This window comes from Symphalangus syndactylus, chromosome 10 (assembly GCF_028878055.3).
Source record: "Symphalangus syndactylus isolate Jambi chromosome 10, NHGRI_mSymSyn1-v2.1_pri, whole genome shotgun sequence".
Taxonomy (NCBI): Eukaryota; Metazoa; Chordata; class Mammalia; order Primates; family Hylobatidae; genus Symphalangus; species Symphalangus syndactylus.
Genome location: NC_072432.2, coordinates 88,844,126 through 88,871,946, shown reverse-complemented (window position 1 = coordinate 88,871,946; position 27,821 = coordinate 88,844,126). Strand labels below are relative to the sequence as shown.

General features: G+C 47.0%; 2 protein-coding genes across 31 annotated transcripts in view; one reads left to right on the top strand and one right to left on the bottom strand.

Annotated features, from left to right (window-relative positions):
* LETMD1 (LETM1 domain containing 1) overlaps positions 1–12,833 on the top strand; it is a 20,874-nt gene extending 8,041 nt beyond the window's left edge. For 16 of the 27 annotated variants that reach the window (XM_055294855.2, XM_055294859.2, XM_055294861.2 and 13 more), the window contains 3 exons: positions 91–243; positions 1,440–1,536; positions 2,750–3,810. In XM_055294855.2, coding sequence (XP_055150830.1) covers positions 91–243; positions 1,440–1,536; positions 2,750–2,820 — 321 coding nt within the window. In that variant the 3' untranslated portion in view covers positions 2,821–3,810. The other 11 variants (XM_055294867.2, XM_063610622.1, XM_055294856.2 and 8 more) reach the window with 5 other exon arrangements.
* CSRNP2 (cysteine and serine rich nuclear protein 2) lies at positions 4,567–27,821 on the bottom strand. 4 transcript variants are annotated; one of them, XM_055294846.2, is made up of 5 exons: positions 27,512–27,821; positions 20,343–20,579; positions 17,746–18,005; positions 11,684–11,980; positions 4,567–8,030 (listed from the first exon to the last, which is right to left on the bottom strand). In XM_055294846.2, exons 2-5 carry the CDS (start codon positions 20,491–20,493, stop codon positions 7,107–7,109), a joined length of 1,632 nt encoding a protein of 543 aa, XP_055150821.1. In that variant the 5' UTR covers positions 20,494–20,579; positions 27,512–27,821; the 3' UTR covers positions 4,567–7,106. The 4 variants fall into 4 exon arrangements, with proteins under 4 accessions (XP_055150821.1, XP_063466640.1, XP_055150820.1 ...); XM_063610570.1 differs by having other exon boundaries at positions 25,609–27,776; XM_055294845.2 differs by having other exon boundaries at positions 27,402–27,776.

Sequence of the window (27,821 nt, the reverse complement as noted above, 5' to 3'; positions counted from 1 at the left end):
GGCTTCTCTTTTCCATAGCATCACCATGTTTCAGATGTTTGCTTGAGCTCATACTGTTTGCCTTTCCCCTCCTATGTGGTTGTGTTACAGAAAGCCTTGAGCCGGGCCATGCTTCTCACATCTTACCTGCCTCCTCCCTTGTTGAGACATCGTTTGAAGACTCATACAACTGTGATTCACCAACTGGACCAGGCTTTGGCAAAGCTGGGGATTGGCCAGCTGACTACTCAGGAAGTAAAATCGGTAAGAGCTTGATTGCAACATCAACCCTCAACCTTTGGTGTGCTTTTGAGCCTACAGCAGGCCGGAGGTTTACAGGGGCTCCTTGTCTTGTTTGTTATATAGAACCCAGCTTCTTTATTCTCTCACTTCATTTCATTTATTTATTTATGATTTATTTTTATTTATTTATTTATTTTGAGACAGAGTCTTATTCTGTTGCCTAGGCTAGAGTACAGTGGCACAGTCTTGGCTCACTGCAACCTCTGCCTCCCGGTTCAAGTGATCCTCCTACCTCAGCCTCCCAAGTAGCTGGATTACAGGTGTGCGCCACCACGCCCAGCTAATTTTTTGTATTTTTAGTAGAGATGGTTTCACCATGTTTGCCAGGCTGGTCTCCAACCCCTGGCCTCAAGTGATCCATCCAGCCAAAGTGCTGAGACTACAGGTGTGAGCTACTGTACCCAGCATATTTATTTATTTTTCAGTCTCACTATTTTGACCAAGCTGGTCTTGAACTCCTGGGCTCAAGTGATCCTCCCACCTTGGCCTTTCAAAGTATTGGGATTACAGGCATGAGCCACTGCACTCAGCTACTCACCTCATTTCTGTGTCTTTTTTCTCAATAAACTTAGCTAGGGGGAAGGAATTGCCTACAGAAATTTTGGTTTGTATTTCTTTTCTTCTGGCACTTCAGAAAGCAAGGATACTGCAGTTTAGACCTACTATTTTAGATTATATAGGACTCTTTGCTTGTCATCTTGTCCATCACTAGTTTTCAAATTGCCATGAGGAAAGGCTTCATGTGGGAATGAGATTGTAACTTTTTTTTGAGACAGACTCTCGCTCTGTTGCCCAGGCTGGAGTGCAGTGGCATGATCTTGGCTCACTGCAACCTCTGCCTCCCAGGTTCCAGTGATTCTCCTGCCTCAGCCTTCCGAGTAGCTGGGACTACAGGTGCATGCCACCATGCCTGGCTAATTTTTGTATTTTTTAGTAGAGATGAGATTTCACCACATTGGCCAGGCTGGTCTCCAACTCCTGACCCTGTGATCCGCCTACCTCAGCCTCCCAAAGTGCTGGGATTACAGGCCTGAGTCACCGTGCCCGGTGAGATTGTAACTTATTTAAAGGAGATTTAGGATTGTTTGTGGATTTCCATTTCCTTGGCATAATCACTCTGTGATTATTAAGGACCGTCTCTCTTCTGAGTGGTATAGGCTTGTTATCTCCGTGGCCTGAATTCTACGCATATTGGTGAAGATAGGTGTCGAACTTGGCTGGGAGAATGGCTGCAGATTTCCTGCAGCCTGAAAGGTAAAACATATTTCTGTGGTTATACCACTAAAATCCAAGTCACTTTTATATTTTATTCTGAGGTCATTTTGGAGTTAATTATTGAGTACTGTGAGACATGTATATATATACATCTAATTGAAAGGGCACAAACTCACATGCCTACTGCATGCCTGGCAGGTAATGAAGTAGGCCATAAGACAAGAGGGAGTAGTGGGGACTGTGGGAACATAAGAGTGAATGCATGCTAGTGTGAATCAATTTTCCAACCTTGGCACTTTCTTATGGGGGAATATCCTGTGCTTTTTTTTTTTTTAAGATGGAGTTTCGCTCTTGTTGCCCAGGCTGGAATGCAATGGTGCGATCTCGGCTCACCGTAACCTCTGCCTCGTGGGTTCAAGTGATTCTCCTGTCTCAGCCTCCCGAGTAGCTGGGATTACAGGCATGCACCACCACGCCCGGCTAATTTCGTATTTTTTTTTAGTAGAGACCAGGTTTCTCCATGTTGGTCAGGCTGATCTCGAACTCCCGACCTCAGGTGATCCGCTGGCCTCGGCCTCCCAAAGTTTTGGGATCACTGGCGTGAGCCACCATGCCCAGCCTATCCTGTTCTTTATAGGTATTTATTATAGCAGTATCCCTAGCCTCTACCCACTAGATGCCAGTAGCACCCCTTCACCCACAGTCGTCACAACCAAAAATGTCTCCAGACATTGCCAGATGTCCTAGGGGTGGGGAGGAGAGAGGCAGAATTGTCCCCGTTGAGAAGCACTGGTCTAAAGGCGTTCAAACTCAAAACGACAACAGTCTCTGAGCAAACACAGAGCGTCTGTGCTTGTTGGCCCCCTGTTCAGGCTGGGTCGTGATGTTTTCTGGGCCTTTGGATGTTAGGGTGGGCCTACTAATCTTGAAGCTGAGAAATGTCCCTAGAGCACCAACTTCTACCAGAAGAATCCCAAGGCGACTGGTGTTTAGTACCGTTACCATCTCTGAATTTTCTACTGCAGTCACATGAGAAATAGAGGATGAGTTGATACGAATATATAGTAGAAGGAAAGGAAGGCATGCATGCAGGGGCTGAAACAAAGAAGGGGAACTTTGAGAAAAACAGCTTCTTCATTCCACCCCTCCCTGCACTTGGCTTCCTGCCTCCAGGCTTAAGCCATATATAACAAGGCAGTTAGTTACAAGGCAGTGTTCCCAAGCCAAACCACTAACACTGTGGTGTTTTCAGAAGCTGAGCTGTCTCTCTTGCTGCACAACGTGGTCCTGCTCTCCACCAACTACCTTGGGACAAGGCGCTGAATGAACCATGGAGCGGATGGCATTGTCCTGCAGTCGCATAGTATAGCAGTGCAGGAACAAACAGCACTTGCCAGCGAAGTCTGTGTGTACTGTTAAGTGTGTGGGAGGCAGAGAGAGGAGCAGGGGCCATGGGCTTCACAGCATGGCACACATGTGGGAACTGCAGACATTCCCCTCACAGCTAGAACTGAAACAAACCCTCTTGCCAGGGGTGGCCCGTGTGAGGTGTCATCCCGTCCCCCTCATAATTACTAATAGCTGGAACTGGCAGCAGCCTCTGCTGGGCTTTTACTGTGATGTGTTCAGTTCATGTCCTAGAAAGTCAGCTTTTGCCCCAGGTGGGAATCCTTATTTGGCTTAGGACTGATCCACTTCCATGTTACTTATATCTGTGGGTTTTTGTTGTTGCTGTTAGAAAATTTGTGGCTGTCGAGAACAGCACTCCTTTGGCTGGAGCACCCGTGTCCGTGCATGTACTTCAGTGTTTCCCTCCATCCTTTCTGATATGACCAAAAATCAAGTTGTTTTGTTTTTTGTCCCCTACACTGGCATAGGCTAACCACTTCCTTTCTTTTTCAAACCCTCTGAACACCTTTTTTTGATGGGTACCTTGCAGGAATATTCTATTGGAAAAGATAACAGGAAGTAAAAGTGCTTCTTGACCCCTTCCTCAATGTTTCTAGCCTTCACTCTCCGTTGTCCTTTCTGGGCTGTATTACAGCCCCCTGTGGATCTTCAACTCTGCTGCCTCCACTGTGATGCGGCAAGTCCAACTGTAACTGACAGTGGCCACCTTCTCTGGGCCATGGATCACACCTGTAAGGTACTAACTACTGCCCAGCCTGGGGAGATCAGGAGAGGTCTGCATAGAGTTAGTAAGTTGGGTTTAGCTTTTGTGTGTGCATCAGTGACTTATAGTTCTGTAATAACTTACTGTAAATGCATGAAGCACTGTTTTTAAACCCAAGTAAAGACTGCTTGAAACCTGTTGATGGAAATGACTTATGCATCCTCTAATCATCTTGCTGTCTCCTTTTACAAGACTGACATAACCTAACAGATGGGGATTTAATTGGTTGGAATAGAACCTTCTGATGGGATGGAAGTTTTGCAGAAACGGATTTGAAGTTGATCTCCTTGCTGGACACTGTAAGGTGATAACAAGGAAAACAGAATTTCATAAAGTTAGTGGAATGAGGCCGGGCGTGGTGGATCACAAGGTCAGGAGATCGAGACCATCCTGGCTAACACAGTGAAACCCCGTCTCTACTAAAATAGCAAAAAAAATTAGCCTGGCGTGGTGGCGGGCGCCTGTAGTCCCAGCTACTCAGGAGGCTGAGGCAGGAGAATGGCGTGAACCGGGAGGCGGAGCTTGCAGTGAGCCGAGATCACGCCACTGCACTCTAGTCTGGGCGACAGAGTGAGACTCTGTCTCAAAAAAAAAAAAAAAAAAAAAAAGTTAATGGAATGAGAAAATGAAAATGGGAGCCCAGAGTAGGGACAGGGCTAAGCTCCAACAGAGCAGGAGCAAGGCCTGCTTCAGCTGAACAGGCACACAAGGGCATATGAACCAAGTCCAGCTCTTGGTACTCCAAAGAGAATATTCTATTTTTCCATCACAAAATGTTTCTATTGTTAACATTAATTCCTAACTGACCTAATTAGTTTTACAACGAAGCTGGAGAAGCATCCTTTTTCTAACAAGTAACTGAATTGTGGCCTGCCGAGACATAGAGTAACACACCATTCTTTTGAATATTTCTTTAATATTACATTTAAATATTCTCTTTAAATACAGCATTATCACAATGTAAAGAACCTAAAGGGGAAAAAATTATTTTCAGAGAACCAGACAAGCTTTGGGTTCACATTGAAAATACTACCTGTGTACAGTATGTGAGAAAGGAAATTGGAAAATAATAAGGGTTGTGGTAATAAGAGTCATTTATCTAGGCCTAGACTGGGACTGAAGCTATCTGCTTCTATGATCAGAGGCCTAGCTTTCCTAGCAACCATGAGCTAGAATTCTGTCCAACTCAGGTAGCACCAGAAGTGAGATGGACTAGGTTGTAGAGAAGGCCTTTTGCTTGACAAGACAGTTAATGCTAAATGTTAATATTTAGCACTCAAAAGTTTGGGGTCAGTGTGAGTCACAACTGTAGAGTTAATGAAGGGGATGGACTTAAATTAAGAAACTACAGGTTTTCAGAAACATCAAATATCTTGTGGGTTGGCAATGAGCTTAATAATTACAGATTCATATTCCTGGTTTGATCCCAAAAGCTAATGTGTTCCTCATCATGCAGCTGGAATCTACTTCCTAGATTAAGCTGGAGCCTTTCTGCAGAGACAGTGTGCAAACCTCACCCTCCCCTTCCGACACAAACTTTGAAAAAGGTTCTTTTCTCCATAAAGCCAAATTCCCAATTAAGCTTCAGTCCTGTGTTTGAGGGTACCAGTCTAAGGTAGGGGAGTCTAGTTCAGTTCTGGATAGCTTCGCGATCTCAGGTACTTAAGACTCTCAACTGTTTTGTGAGGCTAGGGGATGGGGAGAGATAAGGATCTACGTACTTAAGTTCCCCTCCAAACTAAAACCAAGCAAAAACTGGAACAAATAGGAAAGGCAGAATGAACTAAAAAATGTTATATGTATTAAATAGAAATCCTTTCAGGCTCAGAGTTCAGAGACTTCAGGGGTGAAATGCTGCTGCGACATACACGATGGTTTCTGTAAGACACCAGGGCCTTAATATCCCACCAGAAAAGGCTTTATGAGCAAGATAAGTAGGAGTAGTGTCTCCCCCAACACAGTTTTTCACTTTTGTGTGTGTGTGGTTAATAAACCATACCAGAAGTAAAGTATGGTGTAAAGGATGCTTGAGAAGAATAGTTTTGCTCCCTACTGCCTCCATTTTAGAACAGAGACAAAGATCACTTTGCTAATAAAAGGAAATCAGTGCTGTTCAGTGGAGGAGATCTTAGAACACAGGATGAACAGGAACTGTATTCCTCCTGACAAGAGGTAAGAACTGAATCAAACTGAATGAGTTCCATTCTATACGCTTCAAAGGTTATAATTAGAACTTGAATCCTTTGGAATCTGGAAGTTGCATGTGGCATTTAAGAACTGGCTTGGCTTCCAATTTTTATATATCATCAAGATGGAGGGGTCCAATAAACATTTGCAATTCTTGGAATTGAACTGCAACAGTATAAGAACTCTAACCCGCTATGTTGAAAATGACCATGAGGGTAGATCCAGGAAAAAAACAAAAACTGGTTGGTAACCTTAAGATTGCCACGTCCTGCATTCCACTAAAGCTCAGATCTCACAAAGAGGGAAAAACCTGGGTGAAAAAACAAGCACAGCACAAATATGTCATCTTTCCAGATAGCAAGCAGCCTGTTCCCACTGCCTCCTTTGACCACAGTTAGTGCTCCACGTAGGCCTCCTGTGGGATGGGTGAGCCCCAGCCGAAAGCTGCCTGACAGTGCTAGCGTCAGACTTGGACAGAAGGCTCAGGCTCGTTATACCACATCCCCAGCCAATCCAGCTCTTCTCCAAAGGAGAAAGGATGGAAAGAAAAAAAGACACATAGACAAGTTTAACTCTAGTACTTAAGAACATGTGGAAGAAACAATTCAAGTCACAGACCAGGAATCCCCAGTGTGGGGAACAGGTCAGAGAACACCAAACATGTCAAATATTAACTTATTTACCAAATATGGGATTGAAGGAAGGCAGGTTCCATTTTTGTAAATCCTGGAGATTTTGTACAGAAGCAGAGACCCTTCCACTCCCTCCTCCCTAGACTTGACCAGGTGACTTTCCAGTTTGAAGTATTATGACACACCAAAATGGGATATCAGAATAACCACCGAGAAAAATGAGCTTGTACTCTGCCTGGGGCTTGGGAGAGAAAGGGCTTTGCCATGCTCTTCAAATTCGCGTGTTCTGGTCCCTACAGAAAGAATAGCTGCTGGAGTCACCCAGCTTTTCCTGTGAGATCCTAGTTCTTTGTTCCAATGGCCCAGAAAGCTCAATGTTCAGCACTACGCAGCTTTCTCTGCCCCAAGACTATCCCCAGATCAAGGTAGGGCTGGTCTCCTTGGTACTGTTTCCCTTTTAAAAAATACTCAAACACTCCTTTCCCACCCATTCCCCAAAGACCCCAATAAAATAACATGGGAGCAGCAGCTGCTTCTACAGTTTTGTTTTGAAATGGTGTTAGATAAAATAAGGGAATAAATAGAGAATGGGTAACAGGCAGGACCTCCAGTGCCTGTCACACTGCCAGAGGGAGTTCTAAGGAAGAATCTTCAGGGGGCCGATCCTCATTCTGCTGGGAGGTCTTCACCATCCCACAGCCCTCTTCATTGTCCGTGCGGAAGGGGAGGCTTGAGGGGGACCAGGAAGGGCGGAAGTCTTCATTTTCAGGCTCCTCAGGGTTACAATCTTCCGGCAATAGAGCTTCTAGGGTGGGTGTTTTCCCCACCTCTGATTTACAGAGGGCAGCTGGGTCTGTGGAGCTACAAGCCACGAGTGAGGTAACAGGGAGAGAGAAGACATTCAGATCCTTCTCCTTTGGGAAAGAGGCTGAGCCTTCTTCTGTACCAGGCTCTCCTTTCACTCCCAAGACTGGCCTCTGCTCCACTTGATAATAGACCAAGGGCCCGCTGTTCAAGTAGGATGGGCTGTTCACCGTTGAGGCAGTTGGGTGGTCTGAGTTCTCGGTAAAACACAGGACAGAGGAGCCTGGGGGCAGCTGAGCCTGGATGAGAATGGGGGCTGTAAGGCCTGGGCACAGCTCTTCGGGGACAGCCAGGGGCTCCTCCAGGATGCACACACCCAGACTCTCGATGCTGGAGTCCAGGCTGGCACTAGAGCCGCTGGAATCTTCTTCTGCCTTAAGCCGCTCCAGTTCCTCTGCACTCTGCAGGTGCATCACTGCTGTCTCATTCTCAGCAATGAACTCCTGGAAGTCCTGGGTCTCAGAGCCCTGTGCTCCTGTCAGGCTGCAACTGGCAGTTGGAGAGGGCTCCTCATCTGGGGCTGCTGGGCGGCTCACCTGCCGCTTGCTCTCCAGCTCCAGCTTCATAATGGTGTGGAGGTAATGAGTCCGGACCCGGATTGGATTAAATTCAATGCGCCCTGCCATGTTCCCACAGCCATCCCGGGAGCAGCCACATGGAAAGGACATGCGATCCACCTGAGCGGGGACAAGAAGGTTGGGACAAGATGAGACCTACAATCCTAACAATGGAGATAGGAGACATGAGCTGGCAAACAGGCAGTTGGGGTTTGAGGTCTCCTTTTAAGAAGAAAAGCAACCAATTCAAAGCATAGCATGCAGTGTGAGCTAACAGAACACTAGATGGTAGTTATCAGACCACTTGCATTTCAATCCCAGCTCAGCCATTAATTAGTGGTGTGACCTCAAGAGAATCATTTATCTCTCTAGGGCTTTGTTTCCTCTTCTAAATAACAAGTAGACAAAAATCACAGCACAGGGTCCTTCCAGTTAAGAGTCCAGAGATACTTCTCTGAATGCTGATAGTTTTCACGGAGGAAATTTACGAGCCTCAGAGACTTTTTCAGAACTTACCTGGTTCACTAAGACAACAAAAGGCTGGACCCAAGCCTATGGCCTGCAATGACAGGCATGGGAGAGTGAGTGGAAGATCTTGCTACTTCAAAAAAAATACATTCTGGGGAAACTAAGCAAATGTGCCTTAGTTTGCTAAGGTGCTAGAACGCAGGTTCACACAGTGGCCACTTTTTTAGCTACCTGCTTTATTTTCCCTGAGGGTTGACTAGTTTAGTTCTGAAGCAGTTGCCAAGATAATTAACTTACAGACCAGGGATATCTGGAAAGGAGATGCTTTCTACCTCCTTATCACTTTCGTATTCCAACAGGAAAAACACATAAACCAAAAATAAAAGGAAAAATTAAAACCACAAGTAAGCAAATAAGCATGTACAAATCACAATGTCTTTCTGTGATACTGACTTACAGAAATTCCACTCCAGTTATACCTTTTTTTTTTTTTTCCTTTGGAGACAGGGTCTTGCTCTGTCATCCAGGCTGGAGTGCGGTGGTGCCATCATGGCTCACTGCAGCCTGGAGCCATCCTGGGGCTCAAGCAACCCTCCCACCTCAGCCTCCTGAGTTGCTAGGACTACAGGCATGCAGCACTACATCTAGCTAATTAAAAAAAAATTTTTTTTTTGAGACAGAGTCTCACTCTGTCACCCAGGCTGGAGTGCAGTAGCACAATCTCAGCTCACTGCAACCTCTGCCTTCTGGGTTCAAGCAATTCTCCTGCCTCAGCCTCCCGAGTAGCTGGGATTACAAGGTGCCCGCTATCACGCCCAGCTAATTTTTGTATTTTTTTAGTAGAGACAGGTTCACCATGTTGGCCAGGCTGGTCTCAAACTCCTGACCTTGTGATCCGCCCACCTCGGCCTCCCAAAGTGCTGGGATTACAGGCGTAAGCCACCGCGCCCGGCCCTAATTTTCAAATTTTTTGTAGATAGGGTCTCGCTATGTTGCCCAGGCTGGCCTCAAACTCCTGGGCTCAAGCAGTCCTTCCACCCCCGCCTCCCAAAGTGCTAGTTACAGGTGTGAGCCAACGTGCCAAGCCCAGCTGCATCAATTCTTAGGACTGTTCTCAGGTGTGTGTGTAACAGAATAACTCATTATGGGACTTTGGTCTGAAAAGCAGTATTTGGCCAGATCTACCAGTTATTTGTTACCCAGCTAAAAATAAAGAAAGGGTGAGTTAGGAGAAATCCAACCACAAGGACGCAGCATCTACACCCTCAGTAATTAAATTCCAGATAAATTTCATTCTTAAGGATGGTATTGCTGTTTTCAACTGAAATGTGTCTTAAACTGTCCCCCATCAGAGGGCCAACAAGGGGCCAGGCATGGTGGCTCATGCCTGTAATCCCAGTACTTCGGAAGGCTGAGGCAGGCAGATCACTTGAGGTCAGGACTTCGAGACCAGCCTGGCCAACACGATGAAACCCTGTCTCTACTAAAAATACAAAAGCTGGCTGGGCATGGTGGCTTGCACCTGTAATCCCAGCACTTTGGGAGGCTGAGGCAGGTGGATCACGAGGTCAAGAGATCGAGACCATCCTGGCCTACATGGTGAAACCCCGTCTCTACTAAAAATACAAAAATTAGCTGGGTGTGGTGGTGCGTGCCTATAGTCCCAGCTACTCGGGAGGCTGAGGCAGAATTGCTTGAACCTGGGAGGCAGAGGTTGCAGCGAACTGAGATCACATGCTACTGCACTCCAGCCTGGCAATAGAGCGAGACTCCGTCTCAAAAAAAAAAAAAAAAAAAAAAGGCCGGGCACGGTGGCTCACGCCTGTAATCCCAGCACTTTGGGAGGCCAAGGTGGGTGGATCACAAGGTCAGGAGATCGAGACCATCCTGGCTAACACGGTGAAACCCCGTCTCTACTAAAAATACAAAAAATTAGCCGGGCGTGGTGGTGGGTGCCCGTAGTCCCAGCTACTCGGGAGGCTGAGGCAGGAGAATGGCGTGAACCCGGGAGGTGGAGGTTGCAGTGAGCCGAGATTGCGCCATTGCACTCCAGCATGGGAGACAGAGCGAGACTCCATCTCAAAAAAAACACAAAACAAAACAAAAAAAAGAGAATTACAACAATTAGCCGGGCACAGTGGCGCACACCTGTAATCCCAGCTACTTGGGAGTCTGAGGCGGGAGAATCACTTGAACCCAGGAGGTGGAGGTAGCAGTGAGCCAAGATTGCGCCACTGCACTCCAGCCTGGGCAACAGAATGAGACTCCATCTCAAAAAAAAAAAAAGGGCAGCCAACAAGAGATGATACTTTCTCTTTCAGGTAACTATGGTTTTAAGCTCTGCTAGGCCAGGTCTGATCCTGAATTATAAAGCTCTGAATACTATTTTGATTTTTTCAAAATTGGAGTAAAGGTACTGAAGAGTAAGTGTTTGCAGATAGAATCTATAGGCCCACACCACTCCTCTGCTAACTTTTTGAGACAGGGTCTTGCTCTGTCGCCCAGGTAGAGTGCAGTGGCACAATCATAGCTTACTGTAACCTATGCCTCCCAGGCTCAAGTGATCCTCCTCCCATCTCAGCCTCTTGAGTACCTGGGACTACAGGCCCATGCTACCACGCCCAGCTAATTTTTGTATTTTTTGTAGAGATGGAGTTTAGCCATGTTGCCCGGGCTGGTATCGAACTCCTGGGAAGCAATCTGCCTGCCTGCCTCGGCCTCCCAAAGTGCTGGGATTACAGATGTGAGCCACCGCGCCCAGTCCTGCTTCCTTTTATCTCAAAGAATCAGTATTTAGGAAACAGTATTTAGGAAATACTGTTTAGGAATCAGTATTTAGGAAACATTTACTAAATGTTAAATGTACTAACTCTTCTTCATCCCTTTCCTAACAGCTGCTTCTTATCACCTCTGAGAAATGAAACAAACAAAGATGAGATACGTCCACAGCCTAAGAATCCTGTCATGCTTGTTTTCTTTGCAAAAATGTTAAGAGACAGGGTCTCACTCTGTGACCCAGGCTGGAGTGCACTGGTGTGAACTCAGCTCACTGCAGCCTTGACCTCCTGGACTCAAGAGATCTTCCTACCTCAGCCTCCCAAGTAGCTAGGAGTAGAGGTGTGAGCCACCGTGCCTGGCCGTGCGCTCTTTGCTTACTCTGTTGATGGAGGAGGGTTGTGGAACTGGAGAGTGTTCACAACCACAGGGAATCCACCCCTGAATGGGCCTCCCATGTTCAGTGGCACCCACACCTCACCCTGCTGACCCTGGTGTAGATATACTATCTCAGGCCAACTTGGACTGACCTGGCATTTAATCCCAGCCTGGCTGCAGGCACACGCTTCTGGGTCACAATACAGTCGGCAGTCACAACCACATTCTTCCCGTGACAGGCGGATGGCTCGAAGTTCTTGCTTCTCTTCAGCATCAATGCGGTGGACCCCAGAAGCCCTCAGCAGGGCCCGTCGCCGTTTGGTGGGCAGAGGCTGCAGGAAGAAGTAATCATCCACCTCCACGTTTTCCACATCAATGTCTTCATCTGACACATCATCCAGCGTCAGGCCATCGGCCTCCACCGACTCCACTGTCCCATTCTTGGTCAGCTGCCAAGAGACAGGAAAGGTTAGCCTCATAGACGTGAGCAGCATGCACCTCCTCAGTGACCATCCCAGAGCAGCACTGTCCCTTGAACTTTCTGCAATCATGGGAATGTCTGTGCTGTCCAAAATGATGGCAGCTACTAGCACATGTGGCTACTGAGCACTAGAAATGCGGCAGTTGGAAAAAACTGTCATTTTATTTATTTTTTTGAGAAAAAAGTCTCATTCTGTCGTCCAGGCGGGAGTGCAGTGGTGCAATCTCAGCTCACTACAACCTCCGCCTCCCAGGTTCAAGTGATTCTCCTGCCTCCCAAGTAGTTGGGATTACAGGCGTGAGTCACCACGCCTGGCTATTTTTTTCTGTTTTCAGTAAAGACAGGGTTTCACTGTGTTGGCCAGGCTAGTCTTGAACTCCTGGCCTCAAGTGATCCACACACCTCGGCCTCCCAAAGTGCTGGGGTCCACTGTGCCAGCCCAATTTACATAATTTTAATTAAATAGCCGTATGTGACTACTGGCTGCTGTATTCACTAGCACAGGTCAAAAGAATAAATCCAGAGTGGGAAGATGGGAAATCTTACGCATCATCACCTTTCTGGGTCCAAGCTTCTCAAAAACCCGTCTCATCTTCCCTCCTACACGAAAATCTATTTCCACAAACATACCCTCCATTTCCAGACATGTGTCCCCTCATTTACACTCACTTGCCTTCTAACACAGAGAGGAAAAGGTATGTGAATGACTGGATGATCCTTGGATATATAGAAAAATGTGAAACACCCTTCAACTTGCACCCACTGAATGCAAAACTACCTTTTTGGAAAAAAAGGGCAAATTAAAGTGTAGTAAAAGGCTACCAGGTCTTAATCAATGAAACCAAATCCCCACAGTGTGAACAATTATCTGTGTATGCACTACAGAGCTTCATTTTACTGTAAAGAGAAAAAGCAAATATATTAACAGGTATTAAAGAAAGCCCTCGGCCGGGCGCGGTGGCTCACGCTTGTAATCCCAGCACTTTGGGAGGCCGAGGCGGGCGGATCACGAGGTCAGGAGATCGAGACCACGGTGAAACCCCGTCTCTACTAAAAATACAAAAAAAAAATTAGCCGGGCGTGGTGGCAGCAGTCGCCTGTAATCCCAGCTACTTGGAGAGGCTGAGGCAGGAGAATGGCGTGAACCCAGGAGGCAGAGCTTACAGTGAGCCGAGATCGTGCCACTGCACTCCAGCCTGGGTGACAGAGCGAGACTCCGTCTCAAAAAAAAAAAAAAAAAAAAAAAAAAAAAAAAAAAAAAAAAAAAAAAAGGAAGCCCTTAGCCGAGAAAAAATGTATTTCTTCTCCTTTCTTTTTTTTTTTTTTGACATGGAGTCTCACTCTGTCACCCAGGCTGGAGTGCAGTGGCGCAATCTCGGCTCACTGCAAGCTCTGCCTCCTGGGTTCACGCCATTCTCCTGCCTCAGCCTCCCGAGTAGCTGAGACTACAGGCGCCCGCCACTATGCCCGGTTAATTTTTTGTATTTTTAGTAGAGACGAGGTTTCACTGTGTTAGCCAGGATGGTCTCGATCTCCTGACCTCGTGATCCACCCGCCTCGGCCTCCCAAAGTGCTGGGATTACAGGCGTGAGCCACAAAGAAATCTGGGTTTTCTGGGCTGAGATGGATAGAGAGCCAAGAAAGGGAGTCTCGGTGGAAGGACAGATTGAAGACAAGCCGTGGCTGAAAGAGTTCTGAAAACTCACTAGAGAACTCAAGAAAATGAGGCCTAATAATCCCTGGGGCTCTGGAAGCTGCTGGCAGGATGAAAGCCACGTGACTGCAGCCTTTGGTTGATTTCATCAGACAACCACAGGGCAGAGCTGGTAAAGGAACAACTCCTGGGAGAGATGTGATGCAATGGACTTGGGTAATCAGCTACACACCTGGTTTTCTTGTTTGTGGGGGAGGCGGTAGAGAAATGAAGAGAAGTAAAGTGGGGCTTCTGGAGGTTTCCTAGTCAGTGATTTTGGTACTAGGCAGGCCAACTACAAAGGGCCTTTCTGTTTATCTCAGGATTGCTCCTGTCTACATCTCCAGGGTTGACCTCCCACTAAGCATAACCCCTCCTACTGTCCTCTCATAGGCAAGGGATTAGACATGTAACATGAGGACACTCATGCAGATGTGAGAATTTAAATATCGAGATAGAGTGGCATTTCAAATCAGTGAGAAAAGAGTCTTCTGGTTATTAAATGGTATTGGAACAACTGGATATTTTCTGGGGGAAAAAAGATTCCCAATGTATACTATTCATGATAATGAGTTCCATATGGATAACGGGCCAAAATACAAAAAATGAAGTAAAAATATTAGAAAAATTATAGTTAACTAAAGTTGCGGAACACCAAGCAGCTGCTGGAACAACCCCAAAGGAAGACAAACACTAGATGGTACATGAGAGATGCAGAATGTACATTTTTTGAAACCAACTGCCTCCCTTATAGAGGGCTAAAAAACAGGCCTGGTGCAGTGGCGCATGACTTATCCCAGCACCTCTCAGAGACTAAGGTGGAAGAATCGCTTAAGACCAGGAGTTGGAGACCAGCTTGGGCAACAGAACAAGACCCCATCTCTACAAAAATTGGCTGGACATGGTGGCTCACTCCTGTAATCCCAGCACTTTGGGAGGCCGAGGCGGGTGGATCACTTGAGGCCAGGACTTCGAGACTAGCCTGGCCAACGTGGCAAAACTTCGTCTCTACTAAAAATAAAAAAATTAGCCCAGCATGGTGGTACATGCCTATAATCTCAGTTGAGGGAGGCTGAGGCACAAGAATCGCTTGAACCTGGGAGGCGGAGGTTGCAGTTAACCGAGATTGTGCCACTGCACTCCAGCCTGGGCAATGGAGTGAGACCCTGTATCCAAAAAAAAAAAAAAAACTACAAAAATTAACCAGGCATGGTGGTGGGTGCAGCTGCAGTCCCAGCTATTTGGGAGGCTAAGGCAGGAGGATCGCTTGAGGATTTCCTCTGCGCTCCAGCCTGGGTGACAGAGTGAGACCCTGTTTCAAGAGAAAAAAAAAAAAAATCTAAGCAAAGAATAAACTAGGTAAGGTAAAGCAAGGGTTTCCTCGTGACATATAAAGATAAGCCTGGTGCAGTGGCCCGTACCTGTAGTCCCAACTACTTGCGAGGCTGAGGTGGGAGGATCACTTGAGCCCAGGAGTTTGAGACTAGCCTGGGCAACAAAATGAGACCCCATCTTTAAAAAAACAAAGTGCTGTATTAGATGTCATCACTGCTGGTGCTCACTAAACATCCTGCTAACAAGTAGAGCTCCTGTATGTGTCTTGGGTTTGCCTGGCTTTGTCCCTAGGATTCCCGTAAGTGGAGAACACAGAACAGGATGGTATACTGTTTTCACAGATCATTCCTCTGCCAGATTTAGGAGAGAGGAGTTTTCTTCTAGGGAAAGGAAGGAATGCCTTCACTGCAATTGATGAGAACAGTGTTTATTTGCCCAGCTGTTGCTATAGCAGCTGGAAGGTGACAGGGTCAGTGATAGAATTCCTCAGGCAGAGGAAAGGGAAGCCTGAATGTCATTCTAGAGTGAGAAAAACAGGTGTAGGGCTTTAGGAATAGTCTGAAGGAAGCAGACATAGAGCTCTCAGAGAAAGAAAGGAATGAGATGCTCTGGTTAGCCCACATCCTCTGCCACCAGTTCTCCAACTCCACCACATTCTAATGTGTCTCTCTCATGACTCTGGAAATAATGGAGCTGCCTGTTTTAATATCTGTCAGCACGCTTTGGGCTTCAAAGAAACCTGGCCAGGCTGAAACTGGTGTTCTTCAAATTTGGAATCAGGATCTCTGGGGGAAATTTTTGAGAACTAGTAGAAACTATGGCTGTGGGAATACCAAACAGTGCTAAGATAAAAAATAGGTGGCCAAGTGCAGTGGCTCGCGCCTATAATCCCAGCACTTTGGGAGGCTGAGGCGGGCGGATCACGAGGACAGGAGATCGAACCCATCCTGGCCAACATGGTGAAGCCCCGTTTCTATTAAAAATACAAAAAAAAAAAAAATTAGCCGGGCATGGTGGTGGGCGCCTGTAGTCCCAGCTACTCGGGAGGCTGAGGCAGGAGAATGGCGTGAACCCGGGAGGCGGAGCTTGCAATGAGCCGAGATCGCGCCACTGCACTCCAGCCTGGGCGACAGAGCAAGACTCCGTCTTAAAAAAAAAAAAAAAAAAGAGTGGCTATGAAGAGCCATCTAAGGCGGGTCTTTTCCCAGCCTCTCTCTCTGTTGAAGAGCTGGTGCTGTATCAGGTGGCCGGCACAGTATTATACAAGTCTAAATAACTATTTGATAATGCCGTTTGTATCTACAAGATTATCACGTAAGGGTGATGGGGATTATAGAAACAGCAGGATCCTTTCAGAGACTGTGAAATATCCAAAACCTGTTCTGTGCATCTGGCCAAGGGACAATCATTTGACCAGAAATTGAAAATTGTGCTTCCGGCCGGGCGCGGTGGCTCACGCTTGTAATCCCAGCACTTTGGGAGGCCGAGGTGGGCGGATCACGAGGTCAGGAGATCGAGACCACGGTGAAACCCCGTCTCTACTAAAAATACAAAAAATTAGCCAGGCGTGGTGGCGGGCGCCTGTAGTCCCAGCTACTCGGAGAGGCTGAGGCAGGAGAATGGCGTGAACCCGGGAGGCGGAGCTTGCAGTGAGCCGAGATTGCGCCACTGCACTGTAGCCTGGGCGACAGAGAGAGACTCCGTGTCAAAAAAAAAAAAAAAAAAAAAAAAAAAAAAAAAAAAAAAGAAAATTGTGCTTCCTTGAGTTCCAGGGTGACAGACCTGAATGCCTTCACATATTCGTATTTTAAACTTAAAAAAAAAAAAATTGGGGGGCGGTGGGTTGGGCATGGTGGCTCATGCCTGTAATCTCAGCACTTCGGGAGGTCAACAGGGAAGGACCACTTGAGCCCAGGAATTGAGACCAACCTGGGCAACATTGCAAGACCCCATTACTATTAAAAAAATACTAGCCAGGCATGGTGGCATGAGCCTATGGTTCCCAGATACTTGGGAGGCTGAGATGGGCAGATGGCTTGAGGCCAGGAGTTCAAGGCTGCAGTGAGCTGTGATTGAGCCACTGCACTCCAGCCTGGGTGACAGAGAGAGACCCTGTTTCAAAAGAAGACATACATACATACATAAAATTGAGGGAGGCAGTGGGGGTTTGGGAGGGGGAAATTCTAGGGAAGCCATTTTGCTATATCTGGTAGACTCCCCTGCCAGATAAAAAGAAGGGAGTCTTGGACTGAGATTTGATTTCAAATCTGATTTTTCATTAGAAAGAGTTGAAATCTCTATACCCCAAGGACAACAGTCAAATAAAAAAAAAAAATCGGTTGCAGTGGCTCACACCTATAATCTCAGCACTTTGGGAGGCCGAGGCAGGTAGATCACTTGAGACCAGGAGTTCAAGACCAGCCTGGGCAACATGGCAAAACCCTGTCTCTACTAAAAATACAAAAACTAGACGGATGCACACCTGTAATCCCAACTACTCGGGAGGCTGAGGCACAAGAAATCGCTTGAACCTGGGGAGGCCGAGGTTGCAGTGAGCTGAGATCGTGCCAGTGCACTCCAGCCTGGGCAACAGAGCAAGACTCTGTCCCAGAAAAAAAAAAAAAAAAAAATCAACCAATCAACCAACCAATGAACCTAAATAGTTTCCTACATGGACAGCAGCAGACCCCAGAACCCTTAGGCACCTTCATTTTCTTGGCGTGGAGTTTCTCTTCCTTCAGGTGCTCACGCAGAATCTCTCGATGGTTCACCTCCTGTTCCTGGGCAAACTCACAGAGTGTGTAGCTCCGTACAGAGTTATGGCGCTGGGCCATGCCCAGAGAGCTACCACCCTGGCTGGGCACACTGGTAAAACCCTGGCGCCGGGCAAAGTAGTATACAGTCACCTGGTCAAAGCGTACATTCTTCCTCCGCAGCTGCTTCTGCCGCTTCAGGATGGATGTGGCTAAGAAGGGAACACAGAGAGATGTTTTATTTATTTTTCTATTTATTTATTTAGAGACGGAGTCTCGCTCTGTTGCCCAGGCTGGAGTGCTGTGGCGCTGTCTCGGCTCACTGCAGCCTCCACCTCCCGAGTTCAAGCGATTCTCCTGCCTCAGCCTCCTGAGAAGCTGGGATTACAGGCGTGTGTCACCACGCCCAGCTAATTTTTGTATTTTAGTAGAGACGGGGTTTCACCATGTTGACCAGGCTGGTCTTGAACTCCTGACCTCAGGTGATCTGCCTGCCTCGGACTCCCAAAGTGCTGGGATTACAGGTGTGAGCCACTGTGCCCAGCCGAGAGATGCTTTATTAACTCAGGGATGACCTGTTTGGGGAGCTTGCTCTTTCTCATCCATCTAGGCTCTCAACTCTTCTTCTCTAAACGTGCTCTCCGTATCTAGAGAACTGTCTAATATCTTCAAATCCTAAATGCTCTGTCAGAAGGGATGTTGAACTTCAGCTGGTTCATACAACTGCCTCCAGACTGACTATACCTAAACAGATGACCACAAAATCCACCTTTAGACATCAGCTGGGAAGAGGATCTCTAGGTAATCTTTTCTGGATATAACAATCTATAGCTTTACTGTCCAATACAGCAGCTACTTGCCACATGTGGCAATTTAAGCTAATTAAAATTAAATAAAATTTAAAATTCAGCTCAGGCCGGGCATGGTGGCTCACGCCTGTAATCCCAGCACTTTGGGAGGCCGAGGCAGGCGGATCATGAGGTCAAGAGATCAAGACCATCCTGGCCAACATGAAGAAACCCCATCTCTACTAAAAATACAAAAATTAGCTGGGCGTGGTGGCACACGCCTGTAGTCCCAGCTACTCGGGAGGCTGAGGCAGGAGAATCACTTGAACCTGGGAGACGGAAGTTGCAGTGAGCCGAGATTGTGCCACTGCACTTCAGCCTGACGACAGAGCAAGACTCCATCTCAAAAACAAACAAAAAAATTCAGCTCAGTTATACCAACCATATTTCTTTATTTTCTTTTTTCCTTTGAGACAGGCTCTTGAGCTGTCACCCAGGCTAGAGTGCAGTGGCACAATCACGGCTCACTGCAGCCTCAACCTCCCAGGCCCAAGTGATCCTCCCACCTCAGCCTCCAGAGTAGGTGGGACTGCAGGTGCACGCCACCACACCCAGCTAATTTTTGTATTTTTTGTAGAGACGAGGTTTCACCATGTTGCCCAGGCTGGTCTCGAACTCCTGAGTTCAAGTGACCCACCCACCTCAGCCTCCCAAAGTGCTGAGATTACAGGCGTAAGCCACTGTGCCCAGCCACTAACCACATTTCACGTGCTCAATAGCCACACATGGCAACTGGCTACTGTTGGACAATGCAGATACAGAACATTTCTATTATAACAGAAAATTCCATTGGATAGCACTGATCTGTAGCAGGGGACAGCAAACTGTCAAGGGCCAAACTAACTATTTTAGGCTCTACAGGCCATGAGGTCTCTGTTGCAATAATTCAACTCTGCCACTGTAGCATGAAAGCAATCATACACAATGGGTATAACTGTGTTCCAACAAAACTTAATTTACAAAACAGGCATTGGGCCAGATTTGGCCCATGGGCAACCCCTCATATATAGTATCAGTTCTTTCCAAGAACTAATAGAGGCATAAGAATTAAGAAATCTTGGCCAGGCACGGTGGCTCACGCCTGTAATCCCTGCACTTCGGGAGGCCGAGGCGGGTGGATCACTTGAGGTCAGGAGTTCAAGACCAACCTGGCTAACACAATGAAACCTTGTCTCTACTAAAAACACAAAAAATTAGCCGGGCGTGGTGGCTGGTGCCTGTAATCCCAGCTACTGGGGAGGCCTGAAGCAGGAGAATCACTTGAACCCGGGAGGCAGAGGTTGCAGTGAGCTGAGATCATGCCACTGCACTCCAGCCTGGGCAACAAAAGCGAAATGAGAAAAAAAAGAATTAAGAAATCTGGATTTGCCCCAGTTGTCCAAGCAGCAAGCATTTATATCCTGCTCCAGCTACAATTTCCTGGAACTCTCTGGGACGCTGGTGGGGGCAGGGTAGAGTCCTGGACTCCTTCTTCAGTCTAATTTAACCCATTCTGGGAACCAGCAACCCACAACACAAGTAAAATCAGCTAGAATAAATCAGACTTTAGTCTACGGTATTAGAGAAATGAGGTCCTCCAAAGAGCAAGGAAAGATGATGATTAAGGGCAAATCCCCAAGCCACTAGACGTTGTCTCGAGCTGCCATGGGTTCTGCTGCTTGGGGAATGCGGGTATAGGCAGGGAGGGAGCAGCTTACTCACGTGTGAAGCTGGCAGTGGTAGGAGGATTGAGGCTGTCGCAGCTGTCAGCACTATCACTGCTGGAGATCTCATCGTCGGAGTTGGAAACTGATGAGCCCACATCCACATCATCAAACTTCCTCTTGAGACCCGAGCCCGTGAATGCATCCATTGGTTTCAAAGGGGTTTCCTTGGGGAGCCCACCAAGTTGGCCCCGAAGCCCCTACTCACCACCAGCTAGCCAGGTACATTAGGATTCTGCCCAGGGAAAAAAAGGAATCAGAATTCCTGTCCCCAGACAGACCCCTCCCCAGTCTATACATACAGCTCTCTAAAGAAAGCACCTCACCTAGCACTGATGTCTGCTTTCTCAATATTACGTTCTTTCTCTACTAGCTCTGGCCAACATTCTCCCACTTTCATTTCCCTTCAGCCCCTCCATTCTCAATCACTCTTAGAATAATGAGGTGGGGAGCAGCAGCACCCTTCCCAGTGGAAGAAAGGCCTTTGCTTCCGATCCAGCTGGGGTCTAGGCTTCATTAGCCCAGGAATCACAGTAGCTGCTCTTCTGATCATATAGGAAAGCTCTCCAAGGAACCAGTGAGAAGAACTTGAGATCAAAAACACAATTATCACTGCTGCTTGTTTGGTTGGCAAAAAAAAAAAAAAACACGAAAAAAAGAAAAGCAGAATTAGGCTTTGCCTAAACCAAGACTAGACCCAACTACTTATCTGTTTTAGAAACAGGGTCTCACTATGTTGCCCAGGCTGGTCTTGAACACCTGGGCTTGAGCAATCCTCCTGCCTCAGCCTCCAGAGTAGCTGGGACTACAAGGCACGCACGACTGAACCCGGCTAGACCCACTTATTTTTCCTAGTGATAATACAGCCCGGCATTTCCCAAAGTGTGTGTCTTATGGTATTAATAGCTTTCACATAGAAATAGGACTGCTGTGTCAAAAGGGTTTAAAAAAATTGCCTATTGGCCGGGCGCGGTGGCTCACGCTTGTAATCCCAGCACTTTGGGAGGCCGAGGCGGGCGGATCACGAGGTCAGGAGATCGAGACCACGGTGAAACCCCGTCTCTACTAAAAAATACAAAAAATTAGCCGGGCGCGGTGGCGGGCGCCTGTAGTCCCAGCTACTCGGAGAGGCTGAGGCAGGAGAATGGCGTGAACCCGGGAGGCGGAGCTTGCAGTGAGCCGAGATTGTGCCACTGCACTCCAGCCTGGGCAACAGAGTGAGACTCCGTCTCAAAAAAAAAAAAAAAAAAAAAAATTGCCTATAGTGGAACCTCTTAGAGGTTTTTAATATACTAATAAGCATGGTGAAGGCTGAGAGAACACAGAATGCAGTGTTTCTACAAACGTGATTAAGGAACCCACTGTTTCCAAGGTATTTTAGAGTGCGAATAATGCTTGGAATACACTTTGGGAAATACTGCTCCAGGCACTCAATTTTGAAGGACGTTAGCAGTCAGGAAAACCCTTTACCTAGATCTTCACAAGCGTAAAGTGTCTCACCAGGCTTCTATAAAGGTCAAATTTGGTACCAAAGAATGGACCCAAGATTAGAATCTGCATGGCTTCAAAACCCAGAATCTTTCCCAATCTCATACTGCTCCATAAAATAGGGCTCATCTGGTCTGTCACCATCCTCTGTGCAAGGACATCGTAGCTTTACAATCTTTGCCCTCTATAAATAAATCAGCAACGGGAAAACAAATAGCAAGAGAAGTAACTGCTTATGGTTATATCAGTATGGCAAGCAGTGTTGTTTTCAACATGGTTTCATACAACCAAGGAGTCTGAGATAGTCTATTTCCTAGGTACAAATCGTTTTCCTCCATTTTTGGATTTAAGTTCCAGAAGGACACGAATCTGCTCAGCAGAAATGCTGTCAAAGCGGGAGCCATGTGTGATGAGACACGAACCCTCCCTGCCTCAGTAATGCCAGAATCTCCCCAGACTATGATCTCACTAGTTGCTAATTATGCAGCAGGAATAACAACACTGCCCAGAACGACAGGGCTGCATTACTGCAGAGCAGCTACCCAGAATATACTGTGGTGTCAAGAGATGCCTGCTACAGAGCTGTTTTTCTGGACTGTGTCTGTTGGAAGCAATTTGCCTGCTCTTGGATCAGCTCTACAAAGTCAACCAGACCTAATAAGTACCTTAAGAGAAGGTATTTCCTAATCTATCCAGATTGCATCAAATTCTGCATTCGAGTCACAAGATGCACCTAAGAAACCTCAGCCATCAGAAGTCTCAGACAAGCACATTCCTGAAATAAATTTGGCCAGGGAGGAAAAAAAAAATCAAGTATTTGATAAAAATTGTAATTCAATTAAAAAACGAGCCCAAAGTATCAGTTCAGTTCTTCAGGTTACCGATCTTACCATCAGAGGTCACATTCTTAGGGCATGGTAAGAAAGGAACCAGCCAAGGGCTTTTTATGGGTTAAGATTTTAGGTGGGTTTAAAGATACCTGTCAACAAGAAGACATTTATGCATCCAACAGACACATGAAAAAATGCTCATCATCACTGGCCATCAGAGAAACGCAAATCAAAACCACAATGAGATACTATCTCACACCAGTTAGAATGGCCATCATTAAAAACTCAGGAAACAACAGTTGCTGGAGAGGATGTGGAGAAACAGGAACACTTTTACACTGTTGGTGGGACTGTAAACTAGTTCAACCATTGTGGAAGACAGTGTGGCGATTCCTCAAGGATCTAGAACTAGAAATACCATTTGACCCAGCAATCCCATTACTGGGTATATACTCAAAGGATTATAAATCATGCTGCTATAAAGACACATGCACATGTATGTTTGTTGCGGCACTATTCACAATAGCAAAGACTTGGAACCAACCCAAATGTCCATCAATGATAGACTGGATTAAGAAAATATGGCACATATACACCATGGAATACTATGCAGCCATAAAAAATGATGAGTTCATGTCCTTTGTAGGGACATGAATGAAGCTGGAAACCATCATTCTGAGCAAACTATCGCAAGGACAGAAAACCAAACACCGCATGTTCTCACTCATAGGTAGGAATTGAACAACAAGAACACTTGGACACAGGATGGGGAACATCACACACCGGGGCCTGTCATGGGGTGGGGGGAGGGGAGGGATTATACCTAATGTAAATGACAAGTTAACGGGTGCAGCACACCAACATGGCACATGTATACATATGTAACAAACCTGCATGTTGTGCACGTGTACCCTAGAACTTAAAGTATTAAAAAAAAAAGATACCGATCAACAAACAAATTTCTCATTCTATTCTGTTGTAGCGGGGAGGGGGAGCCCCTTGTGATTGAATACTTATGTGGGTGGAATTTTTTAAAGAGACAGAATAAAGCCGGGCACGGTGGCTCACGTCTGTCATCCCAGCACTTTGGGAGGCCGAGGCAGGTGGATCACCTGAGGCTGGAGTTCGAGACCAGCCTGACCAACATGGAGAAACCCCATCTCCACTAAAAATAAAAAAATAAAAAAAAAATTAGCCAGGCGTGGTGGTGCATGCCTGTAATCCAGCTACTCGGGAGGCTGCAGCAGGAGAATCGCTTGAACCCGGGAGGGAGAGGTTGTGGTGAGCCAAGATCATGCCATTGCACTCCAGCCTGGGCAACAGAGGGAGACCTTGTCAAAAAAAAAAAAAAAAAAAAAAAAAAAAGCCGGGTGCGGTGGCTCACACCTCTAATCCCGGCACTTTGGGAGGCCAAGGCAGGTGGATCACAAGGTCAAGAGATCGAGACCATCCTGGCCAATATGGTGAAACCCCGTCTCTACTAAAAATACAAAAATTAGCCAGGTGTGGTGGCGCGTGCCTGTAATCTCAGCTACTCAGGAGGCTGAGGCAGGAGAATCGCTTGAACCCAGGAGGCAGAGGTTGCAGTGAGCTGGATTACGCCACTGCACTCCAGCCTGGGCGGCATAGCAAGACTCCATCTCAAAAAAAAAGGAGGGAGGGAGGGAAGAGAAGAAGGCAAGCAGGCAGGCAGGCTTTTTCCTTAGCCTGGAAACACTCAAGGATTTATGACTGGAAGTAAATGTCCACTCCTGTTCTTTCCTCAGGTGTCCCCAGGCTTCTGGTAGTATCTCCTGTGAATGTTTCTCTTCAAGCCCCATATGAACTTGGGTCTGCTCCAAAATCATCTTTATTACTAGAATTCTCCACGGTCTTAACCCAGTTGCTCTCAGGAGTATCAGTTCTCTTTAGGTTACTTTTTGTGAACTTGGATGCAGCAAGGATTGCTGGCTGCTTTTTCTATTCTCCTCCTCTTTTTCTACGTTTTCTCTACTTCTGGAATACTGGTTTCTGGGCAATGATAGGAGATAGGTAAGAAAGAAGAAAAAAGATGTGACACCTAGGAGAAAAGTATTTTCCTTAAGCTGTCTGAGAATAACTGGAACCTATGGCTATGTGTGTAAATAATAGGTATACTGACTTATGGTCAAACTCTTCCATTCACGTGGATGGCACTCAGGGAAATCCTCAAGGATTCCTCTCTTCACCCTACCCAGGCTCTGTTAGCAGCATTTTCTCTGACATTAGCTCCATTATTTTTTAAAAAAGAAAAAAGATTATGTCCCAACAACCAATATAAGATTAAATTTCAACCCAGCTCCCCTTGTCCAGCTCTCTGATGTGAACTTGACTTTTAGAGGAAGATGTTCACTGGGCACCAAGAACAAATCTCCTGTTCGCTTCCATAGTGCCCTGAAGAAATCCTTCTTTGGGAGGCTGAGGCAGGAGGATTGCTTGAGGCCAGGAGTGCAAAACCAACTTGGCCAACATAGCAAGACCCTGTCTCTGTATTTTCAAAAAAATTGGCCCGTTATGATGGCACATGCCTGTAATCCCAGCACTTTGGGAGGCCAAGGCGGGCAGATCATTTGGGGCCAGGAGTTCAAGACCAGCCTGGCCAATATGGCAAAACCCCACCTCTATTAAAAATACAAAAACTAGCTGGGTATGGTGGTATGTGCCTGTCGTCCCAGCTACTTGGGAGGCTGAGGCGGGAGGATTGTTGAACCCAGGAGGCAGAAGTTGCAGTGAGCTGAGATTGCGCCACTGCACTCCAGCCTGGGTGACAGAGCCAGACCCTGTCTCAAAAAATAAAATAAAATAAATAAAAATAAATTTTTTTAAAAAAGAAATCTTTCTTTGCAATAGTAACAGAATAGTTTCCATACTTTCCAATTCATCAAATTAATCTTTCAAACTACAACTAGAAAAATCAGTCATTCCTACCTCTCTCAATTATTCATTGGTAGAGGATCAATGCCTGTGTTCAGGAGATACACTTGTAAGTTTTAGCACCTGGGAATGCAGGTAAAAACTGACAGTTAACTGTAAAAATGACCAACTCAACAAATGCTTTTGGAGAAAATAACGCACCTCTCTTTAAAGCTTTTAAATGCCAGTGAAATGAAAGGTCAGCTGACACTTTCTGGCTACATGTCTAATGGTGTTTTCTCAAGAGTTTCTAGCTGAACATTTCTCAATGGTATATGAAATAGTTAAGATCCAGAGCACAGAAGACATCAGGCTAGCACCTAATAAACAGTTCTACCAGCATATGTGTATTTTAGTACTAGATCTAAGTTTCTTTCAGGCCTATAAGGATTCCTATAAGCACCAAAACAAACAAACAAACAACAACAACAAAAAACCAGCATATGTGAGACCAGCAAGAGGGACTGCCCAGGCAAAATTTTCTGGAAGAATCTATTTGCAAAGTTTAGGTAATATGAGTCTCTTTCTTAAATGAGTCCAAAGTAATAAGCTACATCTCACAGAAGAAAGCCTCTTCGCTTGACTGGAACCCAACCTTCTGCTAAAGGTCAAGGAATCAAAATCTCCAGTAAGATGGTCAGGGCTACCATCTGTGGCTGGACTGGAAGGAAGGCTTGCTGCTGTGTTAACAAAAACCTGAATAAAATGACCTGTCCTGTTTCTCCTTTTACAAGATACTGTGGTTGTTTCTCAAATACTATGAATTTCATGGATCCATGTGCTTTGTGATCACCAGGATCATGAACTTATAATAAAGCACTCAAGTGAAAACCCCCCGCTTAAGCTAGGTGTTTAAAGAAAGCCGTGCACTCACCACCCCCACTCCCCAATTTTTACCCATTCACTAACACAAGGTTAGAATTTTCCATGCCTAAACTACCATCGTGTGGAAGACAGATCTTTGTGGGAACTGGAACATGATGCTGCATTAACTCTCAAGGATATCCAGTCATTTGTAACACCGGCACAACCAACATCCTGGCTTTGTGGATTTGCAAGACAGAAAGCCAGTGAAGAAAAAAATCTGAACTATGGATTTACCTTGAACTGAAAACTGCAGGACAAGGGGACAGTGTTGTCTTGTGGGGATAACTTCTAGCATTTCATTCTGAAGAACAGTTTGTGTGTCACACTGCCACTCTCAACCCCTTTAAAAGGATGAATCAAGACTACAGTACTAAAAGGGACCGGTGGCAGTTGGCTGCGTATTTGGGCCTATGAAAAAAGATCAAGCTAGCAACCAGGGCAATTGATGCTTTCATTTCCCACACGACGCCAGGAATATGGGAGATATCAGGAACCGGAGCGAAGGGACATGTCAAGTCACCAGTTCCTTTTAATGAACACTCCTGCCGAACCCTTCAGCTCTCGGCCCACTTCCCTCTGATTCCTGCTAACCTTCCCGCTCATTCCAATCCTCTGCAGCCCCTACCCAGCCTTCCTCATCCCTTCCTGCCTGCTACTCACAAATTCCCAACCACTCCTCCCACATTTTCCTCTGTTCCCCCTCCCCTTCCTTCACTTTCCTCCATCCTACATCATTCTCCACTCCATTCCGAACTCAATCCTCATCCGCAATCCTGCAGGCTTCCAAGCCGCCCATCGGTCTCCCGCGAGCTGCCCCCGCAGTCCGGGCCCGCGTCCTCGGTGCCCCTCGCTCCCATGCCTCTTCCCGACTCCGTTCCTTCCCAACGGCACCCGACCTCCCCGCCCCCCGACCGCTCCCGTCCGAGACTCTCATTTCTGACCCCTCCATCCGCACGGCTCTGGGCTTGACCACTCCTCCACGGCCGCCCGAGGGCCGATCCCGAGAAAGGACGAGGCGGCACCCTCCGCCCCGCACCCCTAGGCCCATTACCGGCCCCGCCGCAGCTGCCTCCTCCCGTGATGGTCTCTGCCGCCCCCGCTGCCGCCGCCGCCCTAGCCCGGGTGGGAAGGAGGGAGGAGCGAGCGAGTCCCGGGCCCCGCGGCGACGGCCGGGGAGCTCCCAGGGAGGCAGGGCGGGGAGGGAGGGCGGTGGGCAGCCCAGCCGGCAGGCAGAGAGGGCCGGGCGGCTCCGGCAACTCGGGCGCCCCCGGCAGCAGACGCCCAGAACCGCCCCGGCTCCGGCTAACAATAGGCTCCGGCCGCAGCGCACTGGCTCTTATAGGCGCCGGCACGTCCTGACC

Coding starts and splice junctions, on each gene's coding strand:
- CSRNP2 (XM_055294846.2), bottom strand. CDS start 20,493: ATGGATGCATTCACGGGCTCGGGTCTCAAGAGGAAGTTTGATGATGTG. Junction 18,006..20,342: donor TACCACTGCCAGCTTCACAC/GTGAGTAAGCTG, acceptor TTCCCTTCTTAG/CCACATCCATCCTGAAGCGG. Junction 8,031..11,683: donor AGGCTGGGATTAAATGCCAG/GTCAGTCCAAGT, acceptor GTCCCCGCTCAG/GTGGATCGCATGTCCTTTCC.